This window comes from Manis pentadactyla, chromosome 10 (assembly GCF_030020395.1).
Source record: "Manis pentadactyla isolate mManPen7 chromosome 10, mManPen7.hap1, whole genome shotgun sequence".
Lineage (NCBI taxonomy): Eukaryota > Metazoa > Chordata > Mammalia > Pholidota > Manidae > Manis > Manis pentadactyla.
In genome coordinates this window covers 92,677,198-92,694,035 of record NC_080028.1, presented here as the reverse complement: position 1 = coordinate 92,694,035, position 16,838 = coordinate 92,677,198, and the positions used below count along the sequence as shown (strand labels likewise).

General features: G+C 40.6%; 1 protein-coding gene across 3 annotated transcripts in view; it reads right to left on the bottom strand.

The window, feature by feature from the left end:
• Positions 1–16,838, bottom strand: part of GTF2IRD2B (GTF2I repeat domain containing 2B) — an 88,360-nt gene that overhangs the window by 36,854 nt on the left and 34,668 nt on the right. For all 3 annotated transcript variants that reach the window (XM_057487221.1, XM_057487220.1, XM_036887377.2), the window contains exon 2: positions 8,964–9,067. In XM_057487221.1, coding sequence (XP_057343204.1) covers positions 8,964–9,062 — 99 coding nt within the window. In that variant the 5' untranslated portion in view covers positions 9,063–9,067. The remainder of the gene's footprint in view (positions 1–8,963; positions 9,068–16,838) is intronic.

The window sequence follows — 16,838 nt, the reverse complement described above, 5'->3', positions numbered from 1 at the left end:
CAAATGCCTTTTCAGCATCTACGGAGATGATCATGTGATTTTTGTCCTTTTTGTTTATGTGATGTATGATGTTGATGGATTTTCGAATGTTGCACCATCCTTGCATTCTTGGGATGATTCCCACTTGGTCATGGTGTATGATCCTTTAGATATATTTTTGAATTCGGTTTGCTAATATTTTGTTGAGTATTTTTGCATCTATGTTCATCAGAAGATATTGGTCTGTAGTTTTCTTTTTTGGTGGGGTCTTTGCCTGGTTTTGGTATTAGGGTGATGCTGGCTTCATAAAATGAGTTTGGGAGTATTCCCTCCTCTTCTATTTTTTAGAAAACTTAAAGGAGAATGGGTATTATATCTTCTCTGTATGTCTGATAAAATTCCGAGGTAAATCCATCTGGCCCGGGGGTTTTGTTCTTGGGTAGTTTTTTGATTACTGCTTCAATTTCTTTGCTGGTAATTGGTCTGTTTAGATTTTCTGTTTCTTTCTGGGTCAGTCTTGGAAGGTTGTATTTTTCTAGTAAGTTGTCCATTTCTTCTAGGTTTTCCAGCTTGTTAGCATATAGGTTTTCATAGTAGTCTCTAATAATTCTTTGTGTTTCTGTGGGGACTGTCGTGATTTTTCCATTCTCATTTATGATCCTGTTGATGTGTGTTGATTCTCTTTTTTCTCTTAATAAGTCTGGCTAGAGGCTTATCTGTTTTGTTAATTTTCTCGAAGAACCAGCTCTTGGTTTCATTGATTTTTTTCTATTGTTTTATTCTTCTCAATTTTATTTATTTCTTCTCTGAAGTTTATTATGTCACTCCTTCTGCTGACTTTAGGCCTCATTTGTTCTTTTTCGAATTTCGGTATTTGTGACATTAGAGTATTCATTTGGGATTGTTCTTCCTTCTTTAAATATGCCTGGTTTGCTATATACTTTCCTCTTAAGACTGCTTTCACTGCGTCCCACAGAAGTTGGGGCTTTGTATTGTTGTTGTCATTTGTTTCCATATATTGCTTGAACTCTATTTTAATTTGTTTATTGTTCCATTGATTTTTCTAGGAACATGTTGTTTAGGCTCCATGTGTTTGTGAGCCTTTGTACTTTCTTTGTACAATTTATTTCTAGTTTTATACCTTTCTGGTCTGAAAAGTTGGTTGGTAGAATTTCAATGTTTTGGAATTTTCTGAGGCTCTTTTTGTGGCCTAGTATGTGGTCTATTCTGGAGAATGTTCCATGTGCACTTGAGAAGAATGTGTATCCTCTTGCTTTTATATGTGGAGTTCTATAGATATCTATTAGGTCCATCTGTTCTAGTGAGTTGTTCAGTGCCTCTATGTCCTTACTTATTTTGTGTCTGGTGGATTTATCCTTTGGATTGAGTGGTGTGTTGATGTCTCCTAGAATGAATGCATTGCATTCTATTTCCTCCTTTAATTCTTTTAGTATTTGTTTCACATACGCTGGTGCTCCTGTGTTGGGTGCATATATATTTATAATGGTTATATCCTCTTGTTGGACTCACCCCCTTATCATTATGTAATGTCCTTTATCTCTTGTTACTTACTTTGTTTTGAAGTCTATTTTGTCTGATATTAGTACTGCAACACCTGCTTTTTCCTCCCTGTTGTTTGCATGAAATATCTTTTTGCATCCCTTGACTTTTAGTCTGTGTATGTCTTTGGGTTTCAGGTGAGTCTCTTGTAAGCAGCATATAGATGGGTCTTGCTTTTTTATCCATTCTATTCTGTGTCTTCTGATTGGTGCATTCAGTCCATTTATATTTAGGGTGATTATTGAAAGATATGTACTTATTGCCATAGCAGGCTTTAGATTCGTGGTTACCAAAGGTTCAAGGTTAGCTTCTTTCCTATCTTACTAACTTAACTCCCTTATTGAGTTATTATAAACACTGTCTGATGTTTCTTTATTTCTCTCCCTTCTTATTCCTCCTCCTCCATTCTTCATATGTTGGGTGTTTTGTTCTGTGCTCTTTTGTGGGTAGTTGACTTTATTTTTTTCTTTAGTTAGTGTTTGGTTGATCTTCTTTCTTTACTGTGATTTTATTTTCTCTGGTGACATCTATTTAGCCTTTGGAGTGCTCCCATCTAGAGCAGTCCCTCTAAAATACCCTGTAGAGGTGGTTTGTGGGAGGCAAATTCCCTCAACTTTTGCTTGTCTGGGAATTGTTTAATCCCTCCTTCATATTTAAATGATAATCGTGCTGGATATGGTATTCTTGGTTCAAGGCCCTTCTGTTTCATTGCATTAAATATATCATGCCATTCTCTTCTGGCCTGTAAGGTTACTGTTGAGAAGTCTGATGATAGCCTGATGGGTTTTCCTTTGTAGGTGACCTTTTTCCTCTGTCTAGCTGCCTTTAATACTCTGTCCTTGTCCTTAATCTTTGCCATTTTAATTATTACATGTCTTGGTGTTGTCCTCCTTGGGTCCCTTTCTGTTGGGAGTTCTGTGTGCTTCCGTGGTCTGAGCGACTATGTCCTCCCCCAGTTTAGGGATGTTTTCATAAATTATGTCTTCAAATACACTTTCTAACCCTTTTTCTCTCTCTTCTTCTGGTACCCTTATAATGCGGATATTGTTCCTTTTGGACTGGTCACACAGTTCTCTTAATATTGTTTCATTCCTGGAGATCCTTTTCTCTCTCTCTGCATCAGCTTCTATGCATTCCTGTTCTCTGGTTTCTATTCCATCAATGGCCTCTTGCATCTCATCCATTCTGCTTATAAATCCTTCCAGAGATTGTTTTATTTCTATAGTCTCCCTCCCTACTTTGTTGGTTAGCTCTTGCATTTTTCTCTGCAGCTCCATAAGCATGGTTATGATCTTTATTTTGAATTCTTTTTCAGGGAGATTGGTTTGGTCTATCTCTCCATGCTCCTTCTCAGGGGTTGTCTCTGTGATTTTGGTCTGTATCAAATTCTTCTGCCTTTTCATGGTGATTGAGGTAGTTGTGGGGAGCTGGCGTGTGTGTCGGCTGGGAGAATGTCCCTTCTTTCTAGTTTGTGGCCTTCCTCTCCTGGGAGAATGGCCACCCCTAGCAGCTTGTGCTGGGCAGCTGCATGCAGACTGGGTGTCTGAATCTTGCCTGGCTGCTGTGGAGTTCAGCTCCGCAGTTGCTGTGCAGTTATACTCCACAGTTGCTGTGGGCATGGCCGCTCTCAGGCTGCTGCTCCAATATGGCAGAGCTGCGTTGGAGGAGGAATGGGCTGGAGGCTGTTTATCGCTGTGAGGGGCCTCAGAGCTGCGCTGCCGCCCAGGGGGTTAGGGCACTTGGAGTTCCCTGGGATTCCCTGCTGCTGGGTTGAGTGTCCTGGGATGCTTCCATCCAGCTGTGGGGTCCCTGTCCCTTTAAGACTTTCAAAAAGCACTCGCTTTTCTTTGTCTCAGGGGTGCCAGGTGTGGGGACCCGCTCGCAGGTTTTACCGTCCCGTTTCCCTAGTATGCAGCACACCACACACTGTGTGTCTGCGCTCTGGTGCAGATGGCCAGGGCTGGGTGTTTAGCAGTCCTGGGCTCCCTCTCCCTCCCCGCTCCGGCTCCTCTCCTCCTGCCGGGAGCTGGAGTGAGGGGCACTTGGGTCCCGCTGGGCCACGGCTTGTATCTTACCCCCTTCATGAGGCACTGGGTTCTCGCAGGTGTAGATGTAGCCTGGCTGTTGTCCTGTACCTTCTGGTCTCTCTTTTAGGGATAGTTGTATTTGTTGTATTTTCAAAAATACATATAGTTTTGGGAGGAGATTTCTGCTGCTCTACTCACGCCGCCATCTTGGCTCCTCCGCTGATTACATTTTATTATTGATGGTAGAAGATACATAAAACATGGAAACTCATACACAAGCCATACTTGCTGTTTGTCATGGTGCTCCAGACTTATTCCCTACACAAAAGGATCCTGATGAATTCTGCTTTGTGTTAATTCCTTTCAGAAACCTGAAATGTTTGGTGTATTTATAACTGCATGTGCTACATTACTGGGTATATTTCTGAACAGACAGAACTGCTTTGGCCAGGCATCAATGAGAAACAAATCCTCTCTCTACAATTTGACCTGCTGAATGATTGGAAGGATTTTCCAGACTAGCTTCTGCCTCTGTACATTTTAAACTTTGTTTTTCCTCTACAGCCCACACACTTCTGAAGCTGAGCACTTATTCACACCATAATATGACCTTAGGCCTTGCCCTGCAGGAATGTTTCTGGAAACCATTTCCACACTCAATGTCTAGCAGTAACTTACCCAGACACAGAAATAACAGTAAGCCCCATAATACTTACCACTAAGCTCAAAGTAAATTATTTCCCCAACCCAGCTTCCCATTATTGAGACCTCAAAGATGCCCATGTCTACAACACCCCCTGACGAAGGGGATTATGGGAGGCAGAAGAATCGCCCCTGAAGACGTCTGTGTCTTAATCCCCAGAGTCTGTGAACTTTGCCTTATGTGGCAAAAGGGGCTTTGCCAGTGATATAATACTTAGGATCTTGAGATGGGGAGATGGTCTTAGATCATTGAAGGGGGTCTAAAGTAATCACGGGGTGACATCCCTTATAAGAAAAGAGGGAGGCAGAAGAAGGGGACATCACAATGGAATCGGAGGGTGGACTTGGAAGGGGCCACAGGTCAAGGAATGCAGGTGGCCTTCAGAAGCTGGAGAAGGCAGGGCACAGATTCTCCCTGGGAGCCTCTGGAACGATCCAGCCCTGCTGACACCTTAATTTCAGCCCTGTGACCCATCTTCTGCCTTCCAACTTCCAGAACTGACATAATAAATGAGTGTTGTTTAAAACCACTAAGTTTGTGTAATTTGTTATAGGAGCAAGAGGTTTCCTCAGGGCTGTTAATACAGGGCTTGTGGCAGACAGAAAGTAGAGAGGGAGACAGCAACCTTAACTGATGTGGCTAAAATATCTTACCTTAGCAAATTTTACAAAAACCTACGTGCACATATTTCTAGGACTCTCCCAAGGCCGTGGAAGGGGCCAGGGCAAGGCGAGAGCCCAGAAGCTTAAGCTCCATTAGTGTTATGACAAATCTCTCTGTGTCAAATGAATAAAAAATTCAACACTTAATCTAAAATACAGTATATGGTATCAGGTGAAATTATTGATTTTTAGCCTTACTTGGTCATCACTGGTAGAAGAGATCTTTTTAAAAGCATTTTCTCTCAGTATAAAATATGTATATTATAAACATTTTAGCAGATACAGAAAAGTACACAGAAGAAAAAAGAAATCACCTATAACCCATTACAAAGAATTATCCACTATTCACATTTTGAAACACACACACACACATACATAATTTTTACAAACAAAACTAGTATTTCACTACTGTATATGGGTTGGCATTCTGCTTTATTTGCTTATTGTTGAGATTTACAATCCTAGAAAACATGATTTTTGAATGAACATACAGTATTCTGTCCAATATGTATGCCACAGCTTACCTATAACATCACTGAAAAGTTTTTTCCCAATTACGGTAACACTACAATAAACATCCAAGAACATAAACATTTCTGTGCATATTTGGTTATTTCCGTGGGATGGAATCATACACACGGAACTCCTGAGTTAAAGGGTGTAAATTTTCCTTTAAGGTTCTTGAAACACATTACAAACAGCTGGTGGGACTCATGCTCCCACCAGCACTGCGAGAGGCCATGGCTCCTTCCCACTACAGCAGTGCAGAGAATCACTGCTTGTGGGCTGGGATTGGTGACTCACTTCCCAAGAACAGGGCATGGAGAGGGGAAAACAGTAATTTAACAATTGAGAAATGTGCAATACACTGCCTGTATGCGTCAGGGTTCTCCAGAGAAATGGGACTAATTGGAGATTACAGATGTATAACATGAGGCTCATTATGAACTGGTTCAATGGATTCTGGGGGCTGAGAAGTCCCATGATCTGTTCCTAAGCTGGCAGAGGCCCAGGAGAGCCGATGGTGCAGTTCAAAGGCCTGAGAACCAGAAGTGCCAAGGGCAGGACAGGACCGACGACAGGACCAATGACCCAGCTACACAGTCAGGCAGTGACGGAATTCAACCTTTCCTCTACCTTTTTGTTCTGTTTGGGCAGAACAGATTAGATGAAGGCCACCCACATGGAGAGGGCCACCTGCTTTCCTCAGTCCCATAGTTCAAATGCTAATCTCTTCCCAAAACACTTTTACAGACACACCCAGGAATATTATTCAGCTAGCTATGCAGGCATCCCGTGGCGGCCAGGCTGACACAAAGTCAGGCATCACACCACCTTGACCACATGATCACAGGGAGCCTCACCTGCGACTAGCCACACTGGGGTCATACGCTCGGTAGAGTGAGGCGAGAGAAGCACCTTACCTGTGTGGTCTTCTTTCCAAAACCCATCTACACAGGAGGGAAACATCAGAAAAGCCCGAATTGATGGACACTTGATAAGATACCTTTCTAGTACTCTTCAGAAACTGTCAAGGTCATGAAAATCAAGGGGAGCCTGACAAACTGTCACAGAGCAGAGGAGCCTAAGGAGACAGGACATGCAAAGCAACATGGGACCCCTGGGTGGGCCCAAAACAGAAAAAGGAGGTAGGTAGAAAAACTGGTGAACTCCAAGTACAGTCTGGACTTGGTTAATAATAATGTACCAGTATCAATCTATTAAATTTGACAAGTGCACCATAATTATGTCAAGTGTGCCACAGTGATGTGAATGGCGGGTGAGGAATATTTGGGAATTCTCTGCACTATCTGCAGATATTCTGTAAATCTTGGAAGTATCCTAAATAAGAGTTTATTATTAAAAGAAAACCTCCTTGATTCCCAGACGCCCTGGGGAGGCATGAATGGGGAGTGAGTGTTGATGTGGACAGTTTCAGTTTAGGAGGATGAAAAGGTTCTGGAGGTGGACGGTGGTGATGGTCACACACCAACGTGAATGTACATAATGGCCCTTCCCTGTGCACTTCAGAGTGGTTAAAGTGGTTAAGTTTTACGATCTATATCTATGTATGTTAATATAATTTAAAAAAACAAACAACAACTCTTGATTTGCCCACAAGGAAACTTCATAGCTCACACCCAACCCTCGAGTAAGTCCCGTCAACGCTATCTTCAGCAGATTGTTCTGGTTCCACTGTTCCCACCCTAGTCCAGGCCACTGAAATCTGCTGGCTGACCCACAGCCGCAGATGGCTAACTGGTCTCCCTGCTCCTGCTCTTGCTCATGTTAAGTGACTGCTCACACAACCATCACTCCCCCCATCACTCCGTCACTCACTTGCCACACCAAGGAGAAAGGTCTGGAGCTCTACAGGCTCCGGCCACCAGGTGCCTCTGAGCCTTACCTCTGACCACTTCTCCTTTGTTCACTCTGCTCCAGGGTTACTGGACTTCTTGATGTGCCCAGCCCAGGGTCTTTGCACAGGATGATCTCATGAACACTGTCGTTGGCCACTGGCCTAACTCACTTGCTGACTTCATTTTGGTCTTTGCATAAAAGGCAATGAACTCCCCAGGGAATTTCTCCCACTGTCCCATCCCAACCTCTCCTTCTCTTATCTACATTTGTTTTTTGACCCTCCTTTTCTTTATGGTATTTTATTTATTATATTTACTGACAGAAACACATATAAATAGAGTTTATTGTCTCTCTCCTCAAATAGAACATGAGATCTATATGAGGAAGACTTTATCTATCTACTCAAGTCTTGTGGCCCCAGTGCCTTGAAGGGAGCCAGATGCAGGAGACACGTCAGTGCTGGTCAAATGAAGGAGTGTGGTCAGTTCTTGAGTAAAATATTTCTAGTTCTATTCAACTAGATCCTGACTCATATTAAAATGTACTAAAGGATTTTTAAAGAACAGTTTTATTTACCCTAAAATAATCCAGGATAATCTCAAGATCTTTAACTTAATCACATCTGTAAATTTCCCTTTGCAATATTAGGTAATGTTCACAGGCTTCAGGAGGAGAAGTTTAATCTTGCGGGCCATTAGTGAGTTTACCACAGGTTGCTTTCAACATTTCTCTTTACATTTGGTTTTCTACACCTTAAAATAATGGGTCTAGGTGTGTATGTGCATGTGTGTGCATGCATGTGTGTATGTGAGTGACTTATGTGTATGTGTGGTATTGTGCCAGTTGACTCAATTATGTTCTTTGTTGAAAAATAGAAATAAATATAACATATAAATAAAATGAAAATAAAAATAAATCTATTTTTTTCTGGTCAAGGATCCAACCCAGGGTCACACTTTCCATGTGACATCATATCTCCCAATTGGAGCAGTTCTCCAGTCTTTGTCTTTCATGACACTAACATTTTTATTAAAAGTCCAGCACAGAAATTGTGAACACCCCTTAACCTGGGCTTGTCCAATGTCCCCTCACTAGGTTCGGGCTATGCGTGGCTGGCAGGGGCTGCCAGGAGTGCTGCTAATGCTCCTCCTCCGTGCATCGGATCGGGAAGCCCATGACGTCAGTCTGCCCCATTCCTGCTCATGGCCACTTTGATCACTTGACTAGTGGGATGTCTCTCCAGTTTCTCCACTTTCATAAGGTTACTGATTTGCTCTTTTTAATCAATAAGCATCTTGTCATCAGATACTTTGAGGTTATGTAAATTTCTCATCCAATTTTCACTAATAGGCAAATTTTACATGTTGGAGGTCAACAGATGCATGTCAATGGATGATTACTTTATCTGTGAATTTAGACAAAAATTATTCTCAAGGTAAGAGGTGCCTTCATTAAATTTTCAGACCTGGGAATCTCATATTGATCGAATTACATCCATAAAGTAACAAAAAGAAATTTTTTTCGTTACCTGACGAGCTCATTACCTCTACGAGGAATACTGAATGTAAAACTGAAGGCGAACGTCAAAAATGACAGTGCAGTGTCTCACAGTTCTGCTACTTTGACAGTGATCCATCTGCGAACACAGTACAGAACTGCAGACTGTCTCACCATGGACTCGAGGGCAGACACGAGGAACGTCACCACCATCCTGCTCTCTGAGGACTCCTCATCTTCAACAGGCAGGGTAGACATTGCTACTTGGGCCATGATCCCTAGGAAAGAGAAGTAATGAAGTGAGTAGTAGAAATTTGCATCCTCCTGAACACACGGTTAGAGCTGTGAGCATCCTCCCACATGACCTAGTCCAAACCTTTCTTGTTGAAGAGACAGACACTTAAGGACATTAAGGGATTTACCCACAATCTCTAGATAGTAGTGCTAACGTCTATCATCATGCATTTCCATGGAACTCTGATATCACCTCCTCATAAAATAAGTCAGATATTAGGCTAGAGAAGCATGTTAACTACTTCCCAGATGAGGAGAGGAAGGAAGTGTACCTTACTGATCGGATTTCATATTCCATTTCACACACACAGGAAAAGGGGGTAAGTGGGTTTGTTTACCCAAGATGGGAAGAGAAAATCCCTTCTTTCTTTTCTTGCTAGGATTTCTCCTGCACAAAAGCTCCCTCTAAATTTCTCCAAATTCTACATCAAGTTAGCATTCCAAAATTTCCTCGAAAAATTTCTCTAACACCATAGAAAGACTTTTTGAAACAGAGCATGCAAAATAAATATTGTCTGATGTGTCATGGCCCTCCAATAGATGGCTTTATCATAAGAAAAAGGTAAATAACCAGATCAACATAAGTATGTACATGGAAAGACTAAGATAGAAGGGAATGAAGGATGGGGGTCATATAAAGTTATCCAGAAATATCTGCAAACATTTCTTTCTGAGCACGTGGTTCGATTCCTTGTCCACCTGAATGCCACGTGGCTACGTGCCTAGTGTTGGCTGATGACATTAGCGAAGTGACATCTCTTCCATGCAGAGGCTCTGCCACATCATTCCTTTCCTCTGCCACGTGACAGCCAACGTTCCCCATGGGACTGGATTCCAGGTTGAGGAAATCATGGAACAGACACAAAGCCAACTCACAACAGATCTTCAGTGCAGGCAACAAGTAAATCCTTGCTCCTTTCATCGACTGGAATCTGGCGGAATTTTAAACCAGGGCATACCCCAGCCAATCAGGATGGATAGAGTGGGCTGAAACAGAATTCTGAAACAATTAACGGCCTCTCTAATCTCTGAGGTCACTTGAGGATGCTTTAAACAGACATCCTCCTGAGAAAAAGCACAGACTAGCACTTGCAGAGCCATTAGGATGCGAACTGGGATAAACATTTTTATAAATCTGTCTCCCTATAATGAAACAATGTGAGGGGAGGATGAGACTTCATACCAGGCAGGGCCTGGGCATGAACAAATAAGGAAACACATGCCTCCATTTGAAGTTTTGAAATAATTACCTTAAGATGAAGCCCTTGATACTCTTCTTGTTATCACCTCCCTACTTGACTACAAGCAGAAGTTCATGAATATTGGTTTTCGCAGCAAGGACCCTGTTCCAACAACTGACTATGAGTCAGAAAAAGCAGCGCCCAACAAGGAAACGTGAAAGTCTTGGAATGTGTTTTCTCTAGCCGTCCAGGATCCACAATTATCACTTAGTACGTTAGGCCAAGGAAATGCATATCCAAAAGTATGAAACTGCATGTTATTCTTCAACTCACCAGAATATTCACCTAGATTATATTCTACCCTTATTATTTCAGAAGCTCAGTATATTTTCATTTACAATCTGTTTTTGTCTTTCGTATCCCAGCAATAGAAAAAGGAGTAGATTTTCATGTCACAAACTTAGCAGTTTGTCCAACCCAAGCTAGAATACACACTAGGGCAATTTTCTATCTACCACTGTCTCTGTTTCTCATCTTAACATCCATATATCTGCTGTGACGTCATTCATACTTAATGACTGTTAAAAAATAGGAGACAGACACCACACCAACAGCCTGTAGGGGTGCCACAGGCCATCAGCTGTCCTGTTTAACCACCAGAACTTTTCAGGAGGTGGCATCACAGCACTCTTCTGGAAGAACCCAGGAGGTCACCGAGTCTACTCAGGCTTAGTGAGGAAGGATGGGTTTGGTTTGGGGCTTTCTGCTCTCTAGAAATGGGTGCAAGGGATAGCAAGAGATTCACTCTACTGCTCTTTGCCCATCCCATGAGGTTATTTCCCCAGGTGAACAGCCTTTAGTCATGACTATTCATGGAACATTCTCTGCACCCTCACTTGGTGACTGCTGCCTCTCTCTTCCTTTCCCAGAAAGAAACCACCATCACACAGTGACATTAATGACCAACACCAGGGCATACACCACGGCCCCACTGGCTCCTCTTCCATGAACGGAGATACTAAATCAACCACTTCCTATGAAGCCTCCTTTCACCTCTGACCTTTTAGGAGCCCCTCGTTTTAAAGTCAAGGGAACCCCATATTATATGAGTCCATCCATATGCAATGTCCACAATAGGGAAATCTATAGACACAGAAAGTAGATTAGCTGTTGTTTAGTCAGTAGGGTAGCTGAAGGGTACGGGGTTTCTTTGGGGCGATGAAATGGTCTGGAATTGACTGTGGTGATGGAAGCACATCTCTGTGAATATACCAAAACCCATAGAATTGTACACTTTAAATTGGTGAACTATGATATGTGAATTTTATCTCAATAAAGCTGTTAAAAAAATCAAATGAAATCAAAGAGAGGTTAGGTGGAGAAAAAGGAAATTAAATAATTTATCAACTACATACAACAGGCCAGTGCTTTTCCAATCATCCAATTTAATACTCATACACCCTCTAAAGGAAAAATTATTTCCATGCACACAGAGGAGAGGCAGCCTGCTCAGGGCTGTGCAGGAGTTCACGGTGAAGCAGGGACTAGGCGCACAGTGGAGGAGCAGACGGGCAGGCGGCAGAGCTCATGGAGCCGATATATGGGGCTGGCAGGGCAGGTGTCCTAGGGTTAGAGTGACCACCCATCCTGGGCCAAGGTAGTCCTCACTCATCTGCCTCGTGGGCGAAATAGTGCTTCCTTCACTCCCCAGTGCCTGGAATATGGGCTTAAAATGTTTACGTGTAGGTGGTTTGTAAAATGAAAGAAAAAAAAATCATAGGACACAGAGTTCTGTGTTCTTAAAACAACAGTCCAGGTTCAGAAGTCTCTCAATGAAGCAGATCAAAAACAATCAGAGGGGACACTCACCTGTGACTTCCAACACTGTCTGCATCTTTTACTTAGCAAGAAGAAAAACGGCCAAAATGATCCTTCACTCTGATTTCTTTTAAGACCAATGTTTTATTGTACAAATTCCTTTAACTGCTGTAAACTAGGTCCTTATTAGGATTATGCTTCATTTCTTTATTAAAAGTGAAATACATGTTTATGTTATTTAAAATTTTTTTTAGTTAAGGTAAAATTTATATATAATAAAGTTCACCCTTTTTAGTGCACAATTCTATACATTTGAAAAAATATAAAGTCATGAAGCCAACACTAAAATCAAGGTATGGACCACTTCCATCACCCCCAAAACTCCTCCATGCACCTTTGTAGTCAATCCACAGCCCCCATCCTAACCCCTGGCAATTACTGATCTATTTTCTGCCCCTGCAGTTTTGATTGTTCCAGAATCATCCACTGCATTCTTGGGCATCTCGGTAGTTGATTCTTTTTATTACTGAGTGCTCCATTGTAGGGATGCAACACAGCTGGTTCATTCTTTTGCCAGTTAACATTTGAGTTTGCAGTTTTATCATGATTACCAGCAAAGCCACTGTGACTATTCATACACAGGCTTTTGCAACAACCTAAAATTTCATTCTCTTGTGTAAATACCTAAGAGTTCATTTCTCTTGTGTAAATACCTAAGAGTGGGATTGCTAGGTCATATGTTAACTGTGTTATTTTTAGCTTTATAAGAAAATATCAAACAGTTTTCCAAAGTGGCTGTACCATTTTGTGTTCCTACCACTAATGCATGATAATTCTAGCAGCTCCACATCATTGTTAACACATAGTGTTGTCAGCTTTAAAAAACACTTTAGCCATTCTATTAGGTTGGGAGTGGTACCACTTTGTGGGTTTATTAATTCTCCTACCTACTAAATATGCTGGGAAGCTTTTCCTGTGCTTATTTACCATCCATATACCTTTGGAGAAATGCCTGTTCAAATTTTTGTGTTTTAAAATTGGAATTGTTTGCTTATTTTTTATTACTGAGTTGACAGAGTTATTTACATATTCTGGTTACAAGTCCTTTATATGTGGTTTGTAAATATTTTCTCTTTTGCTATAGAGAACATTACTGGTACAACTGGTAAAACTTTATGAGGTCTTGGGATTTTAATATACCTAGGTTAATTTCATTTTTATTGCAATATTGTTGTTATGTAGGAGAAATCCCTGTTTCCTGTTCCTAGGAGATACACATTGTGAAGTATCTGCTGGTGATGGAGCCGAGCCTATGGTTGATAATTTCTCTCATATGATTCAGAAAAAATACAAGTTCTTTGTACCCTACTTCAATTTTTCTGTAAGTTCAAGATTGCTTCAAAATTAAAAAAATTATTTTTTTAAACTGGCCATACTCTATGTCAATTATTTAAGCATTTCTATTTTTAAAAATTGTATGGTCCATATTACGGGTTATGTAATTCTTTTGTGGCAAATCAGTATCTAGAATGTATCATCAAAAACTCATTATTTCACAGAAAATAAGTAAGGACACAGAGGCACTGAAAAACACACTAGAACAGATGGACCTAATAGACATCTATAGAACCCTACATACAAAACCAACAGGATACACATTCTTTTCAAGTGCACATGGAACATTCTCCAGAATAGACCACATACTAGGCCACAAAAAGAGCCTCAGTAAATTCAAAAAGACTGAAATTCTACCAACCAACTTCTCAGACCACAAAGTTATAAAACTAGAAATAAATTGTACAAAGAAAGCAAAAAGGCTCACAAACACATGAGCCTTAACATGTTCCTAAATAATCAATGGATCAATGACCAAATTAAAATAGAGATCAAGCAATATATGGAAACAAATGACAACAACACAAAGCCCCAACTTCTGGGGGACGCAGTGAAAGTAGTTTTAAGAGGAAAGTATATAGCAATCCAGGCATATTTAAAGAAGGAAGAACAATCCCAAATGAACAGTCTAAAGTCACAATTATCAAAATTGGAAAAAGAAGAACAAATGAGGCCTAAAAGCAGAAGGAGGGACATAATAAAGATCAGAGAAGAAATAAATAAAATTGAGAAGAATAAAACAATAGAAAAAAAATCAATGAAACCAAGAGCTGGTTCTTTGAGAAAATAAACAAAATAGATAAGCCTCCAGCCAGACTTATTAAGAGAACACTAGAATCAACACACATCAACAGGATCATAAAAGAGAGCGGAAAAATCACGACAGACCCCACAGAAACACAAAGAATTATTAGAGACTACTATGAAAACCTATATGCTAACAAGCTGGAAAACCTAGAAGAGGTGGACAACTTCCTAGAAAAATATAACCTTCCAAGACTGACCAAGGACAAAACAGAAAATCTAAACAGACCAATTACCAGCAACAAAATTGAAGCAGTAATCAAAAAACTACCCAAGAGCAAAACCCCTGGACCAGATGGATTTACTGTGGAATTTTATCAGACATACAGAGAAGACATAATACCCATTCTCCTTAAAGTTTTCCAAAAATAGAAGAGGAGGGAATACTCCCAAACTCATTCTATGAAGCCAGCATCACCCTAATACCAAAACCAGGCAAAGACCACACCAAAAAGGAAAATTACAGACCAATATCCCTGATGAACACAGATGCAAAAATACTCAACAAAATATTAACAAACCGAATTCAAAAATACATCAAGAGGATCATACACCACGACCAAGTGGGACTCATCCCAGGGATGCAAGGATGGTACAACATTCGAAAATCCATCAACATCATCCACCACATAAACAAAAAGAAGGACAAGAACCACATGATCATCTCCATAGATGCTGAAAAAGTATTTGACAAAATTCAACATCCATTCATGATAAAAACTCTCAACAAAATGGGTACAGAGGGCAAGTACCTCAACATAATAAAGACCATATGTGATAAACCCACAGCCAACATCATACTGAATAGCGAGAAGCTGAAAGCTTTTCCTCTAAGATCAGGAACAAGACAGGGATGCCCACTCTCCTCATTGTGATTCAATATAATAGTATTGGAGGACCTAGCCATGGTAATTAGACAAAACAAAGAAATACAAGGAATCCAGATTGGTAAAGAAGAAGTTAAACTGTCACTATTTGCAGATGACATGAAATTGTACATAAAAATCCTAAAGACTCCAATCCAAAATTACTAGAACTAATATTGGAATTCAGCAAAGTTGCAGGATACAAAATGAATATACAGAAATCTGTGGCTTTCCTATACACTAACAATGAACTAATAGAAAGAAATCAGGAAAACAATTCCGTTCACAATTGCATCAAAAAGAATAAAATACCTAGGAATAAACCTAACCAAGGAAGTGAAAGACCTATACCCTGAAAACTACAAGGCACTCTTAAGAGAAATTAAAGAGGACACTAACAAATGGAAACTCATCCCATGCTCCTGGCTAGGAAGAATTAATATAGTCAAAATGGCCATCCTGCCAAAGCAATATACAGATTCGATGCAATCCCTATCAAATTACCAACAGCATTCTTCAACGAATTGGAACAAATAGTTCAAAAATGCATATGGAACCATCAAAGACCCTGAATAGCCAAACCAATCTTGAGAAGGAAGAATAAAGTGGGGGGGGGGTCTCGCTCCCCAACTTCAAGCTCTAATACAAACCCACAGTCATCAAGACAATTTGGTACTGGCACAAGAACAGAGCCACAGACCAATGGAACAGAATAGCGACTCCAGACATTAACCCAAGTATATATGGTCAATTAATATACGATGAAGGAGCCATGGACATACAATGGGGAAATGACAGCCTCTTCAACAGTTGGTGCTGTTAAAACTGGACAGCTACATGTAAGAGATTGAAACTGGATCACTGTCTAACCCCATACACAGAAGTAAATTCAAAATGGATCAAAGACCTGAATGTAAGTCATGAAACCATAAAACTCTTAGAAAAAAACATAGGCAAAAATCTCTTGGACATAAACATGAGCGACTTCTTCATGAACATATCTCCCTGGGCAAGGGAAACAAAAGCAAAAAAGAACAAGTGGGACTATATCAAGCTGAAAATCTTCTGTACAGCAAAGGACACCATCAGTAGAACAAAAAGGCATCCTACAGTATGGGAGAATATATTCATAAATGACATATCTGATAAAGGGTTGACATCCAAAATATATAAAGAGTTCATGCACATCAACAAACAAAAAGCAAATAATCCTTTAAAAAATGGTCAGAGGATCTGAACAGACACTTCTCCAAAGAAGAAATTCAGATGGCCAACAGACACATGAAAAGATGCTCCACATCGCTAGTCATCAGAGAAATGCAAATTAAAACCACAATGAGATATCACCTCACACCAGTAAGGATCGCCACCATCCAAAAGACAAACAACAACAAATGTTGGTGAGGTTGTGGAGAAAGGGGAACCCTCCTACACTGCTGGTGGGAATGTAAATTAGTTCAACCATTGTGGAAAGCAGTATGGAGGTTCCTCAAAAAGCTCAAAATAGAAATACCATTTGACCCAGGAATTCCACTTCTAGGAATTTACCCTAAGAATACAGCAGCCCAGTTTGAAAAAGACAGATGCACCCCTATGTTTATCACAGCACTATTTACAATAGCCAAGAAATGGAAGCAACCTAAGTGTCCATCAGTATATGAATGGATAAAGAAGATGTGGTACATATACAC